General features: G+C 39.8%; 2 protein-coding genes across 4 annotated transcripts in view; one reads left to right on the top strand and one right to left on the bottom strand.

Annotated features, from left to right (window-relative positions):
* Samd12 (sterile alpha motif domain containing 12) overlaps nt 1-17,791 on the top strand; it is a 447,164-nt gene that overhangs the window by 32,955 nt on the left and 396,418 nt on the right. For all 3 annotated transcript variants that reach the window (XM_051159686.1, XM_051159685.1, XM_051159687.1), the window contains exon 2: nt 9,097-9,275. In XM_051159686.1, coding sequence (XP_051015643.1) covers nt 9,097-9,275 — 179 coding nt within the window. The remainder of the gene's footprint in view (nt 1-9,096; nt 9,276-17,791) is intronic.
* On the bottom strand, nt 7,939-8,444 carry LOC127201256 (ubiquitin-conjugating enzyme E2 variant 2-like). The gene has a single exon (XM_051159689.1). It carries the CDS (start codon nt 8,389-8,391, stop codon nt 7,954-7,956), a length of 438 nt encoding a protein of 145 aa, XP_051015646.1. The 5' UTR covers nt 8,392-8,444; the 3' UTR covers nt 7,939-7,953.

Genomic DNA, 17,791 nt, shown 5'->3' on the forward strand with positions numbered 1-17,791 from the left:
TTACTTCCTTGGTCATCTTGTTTCTTAGCATGCTGTTCTACTACAGAAAAAAAGGAATACTTACAGATTTGAAGCTTCAACATGTGTGTGGTAAGCCAGATTTAGCTCACTTGGCGGGGGGAGGGGTAGTATTGAAAATCATATTCTGGTTCCTCATATCCTGACCCAAGTGATTAAAATTAGAAACACTTTGAATTACCTGGAGGTGGAGAAGTATGCAATTAATTAGAATGTAGTCTGCAAAGACTGCTGTGCTGTAACTGTGGTATAGGGATTGAGTTTTTATATCCAGCATTGTTCAGGTTACAGGTATACTCTACCGTAAATAAGAGTCAACATTTTTGATAAGGGAAGGCTAGTGAATATTTCAGTCTTTAGGACACCGGGTCTCTGTTACAGCTACTCATTTCTGCAGTTGTAACACAGAAGCAGTTGAATGACATATAAATAAATGAGCATGGCTATGGCTCAGAAAAAGTTTATTTACGGGGATTCAAATTTGAATTTTGTACCACTCTCATGTTTAAAAAAAAAATCTCCATTTCATCTTTCCCAAAATTTTTGATTTAGTATTTTATGTATGGGTAGTTTTTTTTTTTAACCTGTGTGTATATACGTATAGTACATCAGAAAAGTGTTTGATCCTCTGGGACTGGAGTCAACAGTAAGATGTGAACCAGTGTGTGGGTGTTGGGAATTGAACTAGGGTCCTCTTCAAGAGCAGCAATTGCTCTTAGTAGCTGAGCCATCGCTGTAGCCCGTACAGTCATTTTAAAACCTGAATTATTCTTTGGTCACTGGCCACACAGAAGCAGGCTAGGCTAGACCTGAATGGAGCACCTTGCTTTGCTTGTCCCTTTTGTGGTAGATGTCTACTGGGTAGATTCTTCTGCCCAAAGGAACACAGTGATCTCCATTAGCCAAACAAAGGTATCTTTGCTCCTTTGACAGAGTCATGATATATGGTAGTCTTGATATATTTTCATGTTTAACCCTCAGTACTTAGGTATCTATGAGCATATACCTGCAGATTTGTGGGGAAAAAAAATCCCATGAATTATCTATGAACTATTTTTGGTGAAACAACATCACAAAGGAGTACTGGTTTTGTGCTCACTTTTTCCACAGTGGATCCTGAGTCTATATCACTAATAACTTGTTTTTGTTGTCATTGTTAACTACATTCTTCATAGTTTCTTCTTAGTTACTCCTGTCCTTATCTAGCTTCTTATTCATAATAAGAGTAAAACCTGGACCAGAATATTGTCTTAAGGCCAGTTTTACCTTTTTTGTTCTTTCCTTTAATAAGAGCTAAGTATCTGTTGTTGGTTAAAACTGGGTAATATATTTCACAAGTCTTATAAAAACTACAGAAGATTTGACTCACAGTGACATAATAAGCAGGCGATTGTTTTTCTCATGTCCTATGAAGACCAATGGTTAGTCATTAGGAACAAAGTTTGATTCCTTCAGAGATGTTCAAGCCAACATGACTATTTGTCTCTTGACCATCTCTCATGTTTGTAGCCCCATGGTCACAAATGTCTGTAGCCATACTAGACTTCCCTTGCACTCAAGAGAAAGAGAAAAGGGAAAAGTGTTATCACAATATGCTCTAATTTATCAGTTCCGGTATTTCCCCCTCTCCTTAAACTCCTGCTTGTATGCTCTGTACTAGCATCTGCCCACAGCCTCAAGGGTGGCTGGGAAATTGAAGAGGACTTTGAAGCTATATCATTGGGTTGGACAAAAGGGAGAAGAGCTGGAAATGTGTCTATAGTCCAAAGAGAAGAATAAATTTGTGATAATAGGGCTATTTCTGCTAGAAATTCTCTCCTGAGTTTGAGTCCAGAATGACTGATCCACAGTTATTAAACTAGCCTTTGGAGATTTGCTTTGTGTATCTTCTATGAGACGGGTGTGACAGAAGGCCTGTTTCTTCAGGGTCTTCCTCTCCAGCTAGAGACATGCATATGCAGTTTTAATCAGGCTACCTCAACCCTAGACGCTAATCATGGGGATTGTAGTATCTTTATTTCCAAGATCATTCATTCACTTAACAACATTTACTGGGTACAGCTATGTACAACTATTTGGGCTTTTTTGGAACAAAAAATGAACAATAACATCTTCATTCTGCTGCTGATAAGCAAACATATCAAAATAGCTCTGTAGTTTAGTCATTTTTGTGAATTGAACAGGTAGTTTGGAAGCAACCTTTAATTGCTGTTCTGAAAAATACACAAGTTATTCAGAAGCCAAGCCCAGTGAGTAGGACTGAATCAAACTCGTCCCATTACATCTAGCCTTTTCCTTAAACAATGACTGGGAAGCTATTGTTAGATTAGTTATTCAGCCAAGCACTGGGTGTGTAAAGTTGAATGCAATGTAGCCAGTTTCTCCTGGGAACTGTTGGTAGTCTATGCAAGCAGGTTATAAATATTTGCAATGCTTAGCACATACACACAGAGACACATTCTGATCTTTTAATAAGAAAAAATGTAAATCGTCAGCAATGTTTTGGTAAATACACTGAGTACAAGCTCAGTTAAAGCTTCCTAGTGGAAAGAAGACAACATTAATACTGTGTGAAAGGGCTATCCATGCGAATAATGTAAGACAAGAGAATACAGTGTAGAGAGAGACCAGTCCAGCAAAGGTGGGAACACGCAGCATCTCAGGCTATTACCAAGCCATTTCACCCTGAGGTTTTATGTGGAATGTTTCTTCGATGTCTCTGTTTAAGAGAAAGATCTGTCATAATAAAATATATAAACAAAGCTCCAGTTTTTACTTCATGGAGATGTCAGGAGTTTGGGAGGATTGGGAAATTGCATGACTTTTTAGCAAAGTAGACTCTTAAGTCAATGTAGTGAAGATGTGGTACACACTGTGTGCTTCTTATATCTATGTATATCTATACCTATATCTATTTATCATCTATATCTATCCACCATCTATCTATTTATAACTATACTATCTACTATGTCATCTATATCCATACCTGTATGTTATTATCATTCATTATATACCATCATGAGGAGACACAATGAGCCTAGCACTTCCTTGTTTAATACTATCACCTAAGTCACATCAAAATAGTGGATTCAGGCAAGTTTTGTTCTAAGTACTCATACGATTTTGTCTTTTTACTCCTTCTTTGTTTCTTGAGATGAGACTACACTTTGTGGTTCAGGCTGACTATGTAGCTGAGGCCTCAAACTCATGAGAATTCTCTGCCTCAGTCTTCCAAGTGCCAACATGTCAGATGTGAGTCACGACACAGAGGTACATTTGTCCTTTTGTGACAGTCTCATTTCGTTTAGCATAATTTCCTCAGTGTTCACCCTTGTTATTTAATCTATCAAGAGTTTGTGTTTAAGGCTAACTTATAATTGCTTTGTATTTGTCATACTTTTTCCCGTCCTTCTTCTATCTATGAACATTAGATCGTTTTACTTTTTTATTTACCAGTATCACTCTTTTATCTTTTTTTTTTTTTTGTCATTCTCCAGTATCAACCCAGAACTCACTAGTTTCCTGCTATCTGCTCATGCTATTTTATCTTCAGCAGGTTTGTCACCTTGTTTAGGAAGCTCACCTACTACCATACGTGTCAGCCTGAGCCTCAGCTCTCATCCTTTGGTGTTACACTGCCTCACACAGCTGTTCTCTGCAGATCAATGCCCAAAAAGTATAGATCTGTCTGCCACATTGATATGTCTGCCTCCACATCCCATAGCTACAAATTCTAGGAGGACAGATACACACCATCACTTAGCATAGTGTATGCCAAATGGTCTCCACTCCCAGCTTTCAAGCACAGCATAGAATACACATTTAAGAAAAGAAGCATTCAACTGTAAAATAAATCCGAAATCTCCTCTATTTACACAATCATGCCTTAAATAAGTAAAAAATGTTTTCTCCACTGGTCAAATATTTGGTGCTCAAAGTATGAGCTAGTCTATAGACAAGAGGTGCAGTATAGTTTCTTGACTTCCTATACACGCAGCCTTATTCATCACACAAATATTTAAATCTTCCATAGCAATTTCCTCTTTGACTATAAACCTAGCATTGATTTAGGGTTTTGCTCTTGGAGTTATTTGTTTAAAAATATTTCTGACAACTTTTGCTTTGTTGTCCCTGACATTTCATGTCCCTGATATTTACAAATCAAGTGATGTTCCAGTGGCCTCTTCTAAGGTATGACCTTCATCTCTGTTCATCATGTACACGGTGCCCCTTTTGCTTTCTCATTTCTGTCTTCATCACTACCCTTGCTTGTTTTCAATAAAGTTATTTACTCAGTTTGATGGGCTCAGATGCCCATGGGCCAGCCTTGGCTCCCTTCGTGTTTCTTTGATTTTTCTCAAATAGTCCTCAGCTAAACAGGTTTCTACTTATTGAATCCATATCACAGGAAGTTTGAAGTCTTTACCTGAAGGTTTTCCAGTTATGACTTTTATTTAACTTATTATCATTGAAAATTTCAAAATGAAGAACTAAAATCAAAATGTGTGTTAGAACTTCACTGTTAAGAATCATTAGCATGGGAAACCCTCCTTACCATGGATACGTATCTATCTAGCATAAGATTGATTCCATTTTGAAGACATCATCTTCTTTCATACGCACCTTCCTCTCAACTGGATGCCAGGTGGATTTCTGGTTGAAATTTTAGATTTACACACAGGTAGAATAAAACTTCTTTGTAAGGGAGAGACCCACGGGAATCGATGAAGGGAGTGGAGGAGTCTGATATGGTGGGAGGCGATAGGGTAAGAGAGGCCAAGGTGTTGGGAGCTCCCAGCGGTGGTTCAGTGGTATTCCCACGCCTGAATTTAAATGTGGAAAGCAACAGGGGATCATGCTGGAAGAGAAGGATCAAAGCTGGGCATTTTTTCCCTCATTAATGTCTCATTCCATCCCTTGTGAGTCTACTATCTCCCTACCGAAGCACACCTTTTTAGAATAATCACAACTTTACTATATTTAATTGAATATTCATTTTAAGTAGGCTAGTCTTTGGAGATGAGTAGCTGATTGATATTAACAGTAATTAGTTTCATGCTCTCAGTGCTTCTCTTTCCATCCCTGTAACTCAAGCACTGTAGTTTCTTTCCCAATATTTCTTCTACGCTTACTCTGCTGAGTAGCAGCAGTGGATGGCTGGGACACCGACCTTAGCTGGATTCTTCACTTGGCACAAGTTCATCATGGTCACCTCAAGGATTTAGTTCAATAATGAACATGTTATTCATGTTCAGTCAGTAAGAAGGGTTTAAAGTTCAGAGGATGGTCGTGAAAAGAACTATGCCCACCTACATTCTCTCTCTTCTTCAAGGTTAACACCTGAAGCATGTACCTCCAGGACCCATAGGTATAGGACAAAGAGATGCTACCTATAGCAACATGGAGAGATGGGGAGGGGGATCAAGGTCCTTTAAAGGACTGTTGAGTTATAAACTGACCTAACTTGGGACTTGTACTTAGAACTTTCCATTATAAAAGCCTACAAGCTTCCTTTCTATTTAATCTAGCTTGGATGTGCTCATCTCTATCTTAAATTCATATGCATTCCAAATGATCTTTGATCTTTGCGACCTTCGGCAGACACCTGTGTGACCTTTTGTGACCATAATCCTTTTGAGCCTCATTTCCCTTATCTGAAAAATGAATATCATTATGTCTGGCCAAGTTTTTCATGAATATCATTTGAGGTTCAGAACAAAGCCTAAGGGAAGGCATATGAACTGATACTTGCTGAGTGCTGAACTTTGTGATGTGACTGCTCATTGCTTTTAGGAAAGCTAGAGATGAGGGGAAGAGAGATCCACTAATGTCTGTATACAATGGCAGGAAATTGCATGCCTGTGGTCTTCCTTTCAACCAGATGGTTTAGATGATTGATATTTATCCCTCAAGGTACCTTGTATTCTAGAGGAAGGTCACAGGTGCAGGGGTGAAGAAGATGGTTAGAGAAAGATGCATATAGAATAGTCATATTAAAGGCAAAACTGAAAAGCTAAGTGTGGGTTAGGTGAATAATGGAGAACATTTTACAGAGAGAAACAGGCACAGAGTCATTGAGTTGGGAAAGAACTTGGTGAAGAAAATAAAAGGAAGCCGGTGAAGGCAGCATGGTGGTCAAGGGACATTTGGTGTGGACAGAGAAGCTGACAAGATCAAGAGGACAGATAATGGTGGGACTTGTTGGACAAGATGAAGATTTCTGAATTATCTCAGTATAAAATATGGCCACTAGAAAGTTTCATGCAAAGGAGTCTCATGACATGATATGCACAAAGTTATGTGCATGTGTATTAAAGGAAAAGATAAAACAGATGAACTAGGTTGAAAGTATGAGTGTGTGACTCCTTTCTTGGTCTATGGTTTTGACAGTGGAGATGGGATGGGGGGATACATTTGACCAGTTGTTTTAGTGCCAGGTAATGGTTTTGCCAATAATAGGAGGGAATATGGGAATCCTGGGGGCAGTGGAGCCAAGCATGACTCCTCAGCTTTTGGAAAACCAATGGGCAGATTTTTGTGGTAGGAAAACTGAAGTTTTGCACATGTTATGACAGAGTGTTTCCTGTTCAGATGCAATGAGAATCAAGAGTACCTGTTGATAAGAAAATGAAGTGGGGGACGAGCATGCCTTATGCCACTTCTGTTGGGAAGTGTTCTCTCAAAATAGTCCTCCCTGTGAAATAGTTAACAGTCAGTAAGAGGAGGGGGAATCACAGCTGGAAGTGTAGAGTTGCAGAGGTGACCAGCCAACCAAGAAGCGTAAAAAAGGGGAAAGCAAAAGATGGTGGAATATGGGAGCTTGGCAGTGAATTCGTGTCCTAATAGAGATAAAAGGGGGGGGGTGCTAGAATTTGACTTTGAACCATCTGGGGTCAAAGAGTTGCTTATGAGGATGGGAATTCAAATTTGTGATTTTGGAGCAAAAATATGCAAAATGCTTTGGTATGGCACACCCTAAAACACAAGCACACATGTGCCTTGTGCACACATGCAAATATACAGATACATGTGCAGCTGGTGATTTGTGAGGATTGTCTAGGGGGAAGATATGATTCTCATAAAATTCATTGCTATTTCTTAGATAAGGTTGGATACAGAGGAGGAGCTTATAAGCATTTTTGAAATGAATAAATATCCCAAAATATGTGTTCCAGATTTTATTGGTAGAGACACTCATTTTATTTATTTATTTTTCCTGAGGACACATTCCATATTTTATTTACATTTTAAGACTAACTTTAATCTCAAAATCACATATCCATACACCTATTTCCTTTTTGTTGACTTCACTTAAAACTTCTAGGCATGTTTTATTAAACAAAGACTGTAAACAAATTATCATGTCTATTACATGTAACAAGCAGGAACAGCTTTTAACAGAAATTCAGCAATACCCCCCAAACATCTTTTTATTATAAATACAGGTATCAAAACAATCCTGAACTTATTTTTGATACTGATAGTAGTCAGCACCCACACCACTTCACGAGTTAACACAATTTGTGACTATCCATTATACCTGCTACTTTAAACAATTCCAACTGCAGCTCTAAGTACAATGGAAAAGCATGCCATTCTTGTTCTTCCTTCTTGAGACAAAGGTTTCCATGGCAGTCTGACACTCCTTTGCCATGCTTCTGTCTTGAAAACCTGAATTTAATTTTGGATACTTCAGGTTCATGTTTAAATGACAGTGCTTTAAAAGTAGAGAAAGAAAAAATGTGCTGCATTTCTCTTGTTACCTGAAAACATAATAGGGGTACATATATTAAATATATTCTTACAACTGTCTGGGTCATGTTTATCAGCTGGAATTCTTTTACTTAATGTGTGGGTATTCTGCATGGTGATATTTAATCAAGACACTAACATGAGTAGAAGGCTGTTGATTGAAGACAAGTTTGAGATCCACTATTAGTTGTTGTACGTCTGTCCCTCTGGCGGCTGTGGAAGCTTCATATTTTCTTTGGACACCCTTAGACGTCTTAGCTCTTGAAGCACAGCTTTAATGCTATAGGAATCTTGCCATTTTGCTAATCCTGGTATGCTCTGTGCATCCACCATTCCACTGGAATTATTGATCCCATTCATATTAATTTTTGCTACAAATCTAACTGATGGAGGAGCTTCCGGGTATTTAGATCCACATTCTACTTTCAGGCTATATATTCTGTTTTCATAGTTTGTCCTTGATGGCCCAATAATCATGCCTGTCCTCCTTGTAAGTGTCATATCTTCATTATCTTCAAGGCCCCAGCTAACCGTACCATCACCTACTCCTTTCTGTCCTTCTTCGAGTTCTTCCAACAAGCGAAAATTACGAGGAACTTTAACTCCTGTGGAGACCGCCATTTTCTCCTGCTCCCAGACGCGGCCGCCACACGCAGGACCGAGACGCTCATTTTAGATGCTATAGAGACTAAGATGAAAAAATTAGAAGCTATTAGACAGGAGTCCCATAACTCCTCCACCTTAGTCTTTCCTTATCTTTCTTATAGCAATGATAACTCTTAAAAATCATTAGTTCATTTGTCTGCACAGTTCTTAGAATGTTCTGCCTGTGCTATTTAAATCCATGTTCAAAGAGTCTACTGCAGGAACAGTGTGTATATCCATGCCCAATACATATTGGTTGAATCAATGTAAGAGGGTGGGTTGAGTGGGTGGATATTTTCTGACTAGAGGGATCAGTAGGATGCAGAGAGTGAACAGGTTCTAGATTAAGGCGGAGTAATAAACCAGACTGTAGGGTTGAACTAGGTAAGTGGGAGGCAGCAATGAAGCCACCTGATCTGGTGCTCCTTTTGTAATGTGTAATGTGCTCAAAGTAAAAGGCTTTGGAATGGAGGGGTTTTAGTTTTATGCTTCCAAGGTCAAGGTTTCCTTCAATGTCCTGTTCTTTCCTCATCCGTGTTATGTCCCTTAGCCATTATGCCACCTCTCAACACACAGACACCTTGTTTTTTTTCCCCACTTAGGCCTGATGAAATATTTTCTGTCACAGACACTTTCTTTGTATGACTTGTTTCCTGAGCTCTGTTTATTCGTCTTTCCTAGCTCTCCACTGTGGTTTGAATCCGCGGGGTATTGATCACCCTGCCCATGCTGAAGGAATTAAACTGCAAATTGAAGGTGAAGGTGTAGAATCTCAATCCATTAAAAACAAAAATTTCCAGAAGGTGTCTGACCAAAACGGAACCCCCAGGAGACTGCAGGGAGAAGCCGAGACAGCAAAGGTGAGCCATTTGACAATTAAGCACTAAGAGTCTGAGGCAATGAACTTGCTAAGCCTTGGTTCAGCCACAGAGAAGAGCTATTAATGTTCCTGCTATTCGCTGGTGTATCTTTGGTGATAAATGACACCAGATTAGTGTTTTTATGGGACTCCTGAGTGTGTGAGTGAGATTCTTGGGCTATTTTCCTTCTGCTGGTCTGTCTTGTCAAACTTTGATATGATGAGGGTTTTTTTGTTTTGTTTTGTTTTACCTTATAATACTTTGTTTTGTTATGTTTTATAATTATCTCTTAGAAGTCTGTTCTTTTCCAATGAGAGACAGAAAGGGTGTAGGTCTAGATGGAAGGGGAGATGAGGAGAAGCTGGGAGGAGTAGAGGGAGGGGAAACTGTAATCATGATATAGTGTGTGAGAAAATAATCTATTTTCGATAAAAGAAAAAAATCACTGTATGGATTTTTATGTGAACTCAGTAAGGATATCCATGCCAAGTGTTGAAGATGTCCGTTTTAAGTTTCTCATTAGAAATTGAGAGAATTAATCCTCATAGACATCTGTACCGTCTCTTCATGGACTCTTACAAGAGAATTTCCATTGATGTGTGTCAGTGTGTGCAACCCTTGAAAAGCAAATATAAGAACACAAGGAAAATTGGGAGTAGGAAGGTCACCTGGCTGTTGTACTTCTCTTCCCAAATCAAGTTTCTAGATTAAAATGTGATTTTTGCTTTTGCTTTACCTGTAGCTGTGAATAACAACCATTATTCCTTCCTCTCTGGCTAGATAATTAAAAATGGATGGCATTACTCATGCGTAACTCTGGGTGTGTTGATGTAAAAATGGCTGAATGATTGGTGAGGAAGATATTGCGAGCACCTTTCACAGAATAGTTTCACACAGAGAAATAGCTCCTTAAAGGGAATTGGTGGATGCTCTGAATTTGGCTCATGAGCAGAGCTGGTGATAAGTGAGTTTTACCATGACATATAAACTTAATCAATCTTTGGTGCTATCCAGGCATCCTGAAGATATAGGAAAAAAATCCTTAGGGTCCTATTTTACCCTGAAGATAAATAGAGCTTGCCTGAGTTAAAGGATGCCTGAAATATTAAGAATCCAACTGGGAAAAAGAGAAAACTAATTTTTGATATTTGTTTTATTTTAATTCACATGTAATTAAATATTTCCAGATTACATCTCTGTTCTTCAAAGATATTTGCAGAAAACCAATTCAGATCTTATGTAGCTTGATTGCTTCTGAATTCATGTTGAATATGCGATGTTGTGCTTCTGCGGAAAAATCCTACAATTCTGTAAAGTGTCCTTCTACCTTTTCAAAATGATAGACCACAGTTAGAAACTGTGTTCATTGGAGTTTGTCCAAATCATCTACAGTGAGACCGCGAAACAAGGAGATTCTAGGGTTTTCACATTGACTTGCTTAAGGATAAACAGAGCAGAAATTTCAATCGCGCATGGGCAGAACCTGCCCATCTTTTCACAGAAGGCTGGCAGGTAAAGATGGGGAGATACGGTGCCAGTGACCTAAAGTGATGCCTCAGGTCCAGAGACATCACAACATGATGTCATGCCCCACAGGCAGTGATGACTTGTTTTACATGCACATAGGCATACTCACATTTCCCTTCTGTTGTTTGTAGAGGGCCAGCACAAGTATGGGCCATCCTGTTTTCTCTTATGTAAGGTCTTTGATTCTCTACTAACTTGACCTATTCTCAACTTGCCCATTGAATCTCTGGCCCAAAATATGTGCATGGGAAAGACATTCAGCAGTGCAGATGGGCACAGCTTTTCCCTGGGATCGTTTGATAGCCATTCCTAACGCTTTAAGAGGGTATGATTTGCAGGCCAATGATTTTCTTTCTAGGAACTTGTCCTAAGGAAATCATAAGATATACAAAAGTGGATTCAGGATAGTGGTCACTCCAACACTGCTTATTATATAAAAACATTGAAAATAACTTATTTCCATTGGCTGCACACCAGATAAAGAAGCAATCTGTGTCCATGCAGTGGAAGAGAGCACTTTCTTGTCAGGGTGCAGAGGTGCTATATGTATCAATGTGGAAAGATACAAGTGATAGTATTTTAAAATTGGGGGGGGGAGTGTTATTGCATGGTGTGTAAGGCTGTCACATATGTAAAAATGTCTTTTGAATAGGGGCATCACAAAGTGGGGGAGTGTTTAGCCTCCACCTTGAGCAATAGTTTATATTGAAGTTGAGGTGATATGGGACTCTTTTCTGCCCTCATGTTTTATTTGAATTGTTTAATGATAAGCACTATTCTCATTATATTTATTTAAAATGTTCTTCTAGAACCTTTCTTATTTCTAGTTTTATCATGATTTTTCCTGTTTGTCCATGTTCTTCTTTTTATGCTGCTAAATGTTCTTGTGCGGCTTCTAGTCCTGCTAGTATGTTCATTTGTCAAAGAAGTGAAGCTTCTAATTCTTGTTGATATCCTTTTAGTTGCATTTAGTTGCATTTCCAAATTCAAGGTCCCAAAACAACGCTTTGACTTTCTAATGGAGAATACAAGGCAAGAGATAGAACAGGCTCTACATTTTCATTTCACAAGGAGGTCCAGAAGATTTTCAAAGGCACCGTTGCTGTAACTAAGAGTTTTGAAGAACATGGCTCTCTGACAGAGTGAAGGTGCAGCGTCTTTCCCATCAGTCTTCTGTGTCATTCTAGTCATATAGCCTATGGGTAAGTCATAGTTTCTGCAGAGTAGGTGACAGTTTCCAAGGGAACAACTCTGTGTGTGGCAGATCCCACAGACAGGATCAGAACAGGTCAGTTGGCCTTTTTTTCACAAAGCACTTGGTACAAGACTGGTAGAGAGGGTACTTCATTGATCCCACAAAAAACTTAACCTGTGCTGTGAAGTATAGGAAAATTCAAGCACACGGTAGTGAGGATGGGTGGTGTCCTTAGTGTTGAGGGCAAAGCATCATGGTCCATGTGTGGCCATAGAGATACTCAGGTGTGTTCAACATTAAGTCTCATAGAGTCAGGGTTTGTGGGGTGGCAGGCAAGGCTGGATAAGTTGGTTGTTGCCAGGTATATGCAACTTGAGTGGAGGACATAAATTTATTTTCAACAGGATTGTCCTCTAGAAACCTGTGGCTATGGAAAATTTAAAGAATAGAATAAAGTGCAAAACAAAACAAAACAAAACTCATTTCTTTGATCAAACAGCCATGGTCCAGGCTTGTGATCAGCACCTATGTCTAGAGTCCCTGTCTTGTCTTGAATGGGCATCAGATCATGGTCATTGTATCAGAAAGTTCTTTTGTGAAAGGCTGCTCCAATATGGGGAGACCCATGGGGTTCCCTGGGTATAGGTGTGAGTTGAAAGACTCACAAAGGTTGTCATTCTCTCTGAAACTTGTCCTTAGGCCTAGGCAGATGCATGTTTCAGTCAGACACAAAAATTTATCAAAATAAGCAGAAAACTCTTTTTGAAAGTGGCCTTCCTCAATGCTCTGATGGTTGAAACTCTGGCATCATCAGGAGGCAGAGATAAGTAGATCTCTGAGTTCGAGGCCAGCCTGGTCTACAGAGTGAGTTCCAAGACAGATGAGGCTACACAGAAAAATTCTGTCTCAAAAACAAAGAAAAACAAAACATTTTTAAAATGTTAAAAGTGATGATGAAATAGCATCAGTCCAGGGGTAGGCAGGATCCTGGCTATTACCCATTCTGGGATTCTGGTCAGTGTCATCACAAATGACATAAACAACGTTTGAGAAACTAGATAGAATGAATTTTCTAGATATTTAATGGGAATATCACTTGATATAGCCTTTACTTCTTTAATATGAGTTTTATGAAGTTAAGAATTTATTCCTTTCCTTAATGCTAATCTAGGGGCAAGTCTTTTGCCTGTCTCTTTCATTTACAATTCTGCCTAATACTTATGTTTATAAAGCTTGCATCTCTGTCTTACAAGTCAGAAACCTGTTCATTTAAATAGTTCACCAAAATGTAGTTTCTATTTAAGAACTGTGGGAAGAAGGACATGAGATTTCAGTCTAATAGCTCTAAACTCAGGGCTTTTGATTTCCTAAACATTAAATGAACAAATGATCTATTTATTTGGGAAGAAAAATATAGTCTGTTGCACTTAGAATCTTGCCAACTAGGCACAAGAAGAGGTTAAAATGCTGCATGTATGCTTTACTCCTCTGAGAGAAACAGCGATCTTGATTGTTGTATTATATAAGGGAAGAAACAATGCCAGCATCTGAAACAGTGAATAATTGCCTCACTTGGCTTTGGGATACCGTTATGCGAATCTTTGGCAGGAGATAGCCTTTTCTCATTAGGCTAATATTAGATTCAGTTTGTATTTCTTTGGCACAGAGTTAAAGGAGTTGGCATGGAACTTGGTGCTGGAGGCGAGAGAAGAAGAAAGCCTGGTGCTGTGGGTAAGCCACAGGCAGATAGATGAGAATGAACTGTGGGGCAACTGGTAGCCATGTGTAACAATGAGCAGAAGTCATTAATCTGGGATCAAAACAGAAAGCTGAAAGCACTTTGACTCAGATTAAGAAGTTAAAGAGTGGGCTGTGTTTAACCTTGATCCTATTCCATTGTTCTGTGGTCTCTGACAAGGTCTGTGGCAGTTTGGGAATGGACTGATGTCATTCTTGGCTACCTGTACATCTTGGCTCAAGAAACTAGAGTGTCTCCACATAAAGCTGCCAACTTAGTACAATGTCACGGATGATAGGAAAGGATCTAATGCATGGGACACATAATGAGTACATGTTTAATGAATTGTCTGAGGGTCAGAGAAAGAGTGAAAAGCAAAAGTGACTTCAGGCTATGTGAGGCCCAGGCTCCAGCATTACCACTACCTTCGGGTCTTGGACAGGTCTCAGAAGAAGCCACAGTAAGCTTTCATTCAGGGTTCTGGTTATTACTAATGTGTTAATGTCTGAAATCACCACCATAACATGGTACATTTGAACCACTGGTCCATTATACAGTCAACAAAGAAGAAACTCTCAAGAGTATGTCCATCCTATCCATTGACAAGGGAACTGAGAAGCAGAGATTAAGTGGAGCTTCTGCGGACCTTGGGGCTTGGCAGAAGCATGGCATATCTTAAAGCACAGCTCTTCTAAATGCATGCTAGCAAAGCAATATGCAGCACATTCATACAGTTATTGGCTAGTGGTCCTTTTTCTGGTGGACTAAGCTACCTGGAGTGACACTTGATATTTCAAAATGAAGGAAGAGTGAGCATTTAAGAGAAATGGAGCATCTTGTAGCTGGTGGTCCAGAGGGTCCAGTTGTATTCCATCTATGAAACTGATACAGTTCAGTTAGACCGAAGAAGATGATATTTGAGTGCTGGAGACGGTTGCTGGTACTCTGTGAAAGGGCCGTTCTTTTTTTCTAGCCTAACATTCTGGAGATCCATGCAACACCAACACCTGGAAGTACTACCAAAGTCATAAAGAAATTGATTTACGTGTTTCTGATTTGCCTGTCCCTATGTGAAGGTTAATCTTCGCAGACAAACACTGGGGAATTTCATGACAGCTTCAATTAGAATGAAAAGGCTGCTAGTTCCTGACAAGTGTGTGGGGGGGCGCACACGTATGGAAAGCCTCAAGGTAATAATGGCCTGGGCAAGCCCTTCCAAATGAAGGATTAATAAGTTGATGATGCAGAACTAATAGGGTGGGTGGGGCGGTATAAGGTCGGCATTCAAGCAGTGGAAGAAAGCAGACCACACCTGTAGCAAGAGGGCTGACACCAGTGCCTGGCAGCTGGCAAACACGTATCGTTCCTAAGGAGATACAATAATTTATATCAGTTCCATTCATTTTCTCCACATTATAATGTATCTTATTCATAACATGCATATTCTTAGTATGGCCTTCTCATTGCTTCTTGTTTTGCTTTCTGTGATCTCCCACACAGTAGTTACCATTGAGCTATGCCTATTTGAACTCAGGTGACTTTTTTTTTTTTTTTTTTTTTTTTAGAACAGAGATTTGCAAACTTTCTTGTAGTGACCATTTAATAAGTGGCTCGACGTGGTAGGCATTAATATGCCATATAACTTTCAGGAGGCATCTTTTTCATTGAGATAATAAGGGTATCTTACTTTAGACATGCCTGTGTGTCTTAATGGGGCCACATCATGTGGACAGAATAACTTATTAGAGATGCCAGGCTTATATGCTGCACGCCTAGTGGTGTCCAGAAGTGTGTGTGTGTGAAGATGAGGATGTGGAGAAATGTGCTTTAAATTGTTTTAAAGAAACAGTCTGTTGGCTTTGTCTTATTTTATCAGACTACAATGGTTCATAGCATATATTTTGTTTGAACATAAAGTACAAGAGGTTTATAGTTGTTAAGACTAACACCATTACACTAGCCCAAGGGGCATGTCCCATGAAAGCCTTCACTTACCAGGAAAATGGGACAGAGGGGAGGACATCCCCTTGGGACTCTAGGTGAGAGAAGCATGGGATAATGGGGAAATAGAAGGATCCAGAGGGTCCTAGAAACCTAAAAGAAGAACATTATGATGGGCAGATCTGGGCCCAGGGGTCCTGGTCAAATTATGGTACCAGCCAAGGACAATATGGGCAGTAAACTTCAAACCCCTACTCAAATCTAGCCAATGGGCAGGACATTCTCCACAGTTGAGTGGAGAGTGGGGACTGACTTTCACAGGAACTCTGGTGCCCTATATTTGACCACGTCCCCTTGATGGGGAGACCTGGTGGCACTTAGAGGAAGGATAGCAGGCTACCAAGAGACTAGATACCCTATGAGCATATATAGGGGATGAAGTCCCCCTTAATCACAGTCATAGGGGAGGGGAGTAGGGGGAAAACAGAAGGGAGGGAGGAATGGGAGAAGACAAGGGATGGGATAACCATTGAGATGTAATATGTATAAATTAATAAAATATATATTTTAAAAAGACTGACACCATTATAGTACATAGATATTTTCAAATTTTACTGTCCGGATATAGTGCCCTCTCCAATGGATGTACTTATCATCATCATCTAATATTTTGGGAGAGGTTCTAGAAACCCCAGATCATAGTATCTACCTAGATGCAGTAGGTTACTGGAGAAAGGCTTTTTAAGTGTCTTGTCCCTAGCCCCTTCCTGGGTCTCTTGTTGGTTCCTTTCTGCCATGAGGTAGACAGCCTTCTACACCACTTACTCATCCTGCCATGGCAGAGGGAAACCTCTGAAACTATGAACTGAAATAAATCTTCCTTCTATTAAATTATGTCAGGTATTTTATCAAAGTGATGAAAAAACATACATGGGGGGCAAAAGATTATTACAGTAAAAAACTTAGTCTAAAATTGTATATCATGTTCAAAGTACAAGTGCATAGGCAGTTGTATCACATAGAGGTGACTCAGTCATCTGCAAGTCGCATTTATTGCCCCCAGGACCTCTTCTGAAGTCCACTTCTAGTCATCCTTCATATCACCCACATGGCTCTTCCTCATTGTCTCTTCCCCATGGAACACATCGATAGCATCTTTTCTGGATTCCATTTCCCTCTTGCTCTCTTAGGATCCAGTCCCCATGCAGCTGTCATAAAGAGGAAGATTCCACTCACTTGCTTATTGCCCTTAATGTTTTTCTAGAATGTTCCAGATAAAAATCCAAGCTTATATCATGGTTGGTAATACATTTAAAAGCTTTGGCCCTACCTGCCTCCTATGGAGCCCTGGCTGTTCCCTATTAGGTGCTCCTCTGGCAGTCTGGGCTCTCGACAGAATGCCCTCTAGTTTTCGTGAAGATGTTAAGGTAACTCTCTCTGGAGAATATCGGTCCTTACCATCTCTTCTGCCGTGATGTTCTTCCTGTTGATCACTGTGCACTTTGCTCTTGGTCTAGATCCCGAGGCTCCCGTGTCTCTTTAAAAAGCCCATGGTGAAACCCTCCTCCACGCCCACATTAGTCCTCCAGTCACTCCCTCTGATGTCACTCATTTTGGTGACCTCCCTGGAAGTTTGGCCTGAAGTCATCTTGTTTATTTTCTGTTTTCCCACAGGAATTCAGACTCCTCACACTAACATGAATGTCTGCTAATGTGTCCAGCATATGGTTAGGATTAGATTGTTGATAATTGAAAGATTAAGCCAGTTTCAGTGACATAGAAACCTCCCGTGTTTATGGTTTATTTTGCCTCCCAGTTATTTTATTATCTTTAGTTATCTAAGGATAAACCATGGGTCCTCTCATGGCTGACTGTGTTGGGGGAATGTGTGTGTACACTAGTGGATGTAAGCGGGGCATTGTTCATACGGCACACATGTGATATTTGCATGATCACTCTAGTACTCTTTGTTTTCAAAACCGTCCTGGTTGTCCCTCAGGGCACTGGACTGAAGATTGTGGATAACTTTTCAGATCAGATCCTGCTATCTATCGACAACTCCAAGTGCCAGCCAATATTTCAGATGGCGGAAGGCTCCCTGCTTCAGCATAAGGA

The sequence above is a fragment of the Acomys russatus genome, chromosome 17, assembly GCF_903995435.1.
Source record: "Acomys russatus chromosome 17, mAcoRus1.1, whole genome shotgun sequence".
In the NCBI taxonomy this organism is placed as follows: Eukaryota; Metazoa; Chordata; class Mammalia; order Rodentia; family Muridae; genus Acomys; species Acomys russatus.

Coding starts and splice junctions, on each gene's coding strand:
- LOC127201256 (XM_051159689.1), bottom strand. CDS start 8,391: ATGGCGGTCTCCACAGGAGTTAAAGTTCCTCGTAATTTTCGCTTGTTG.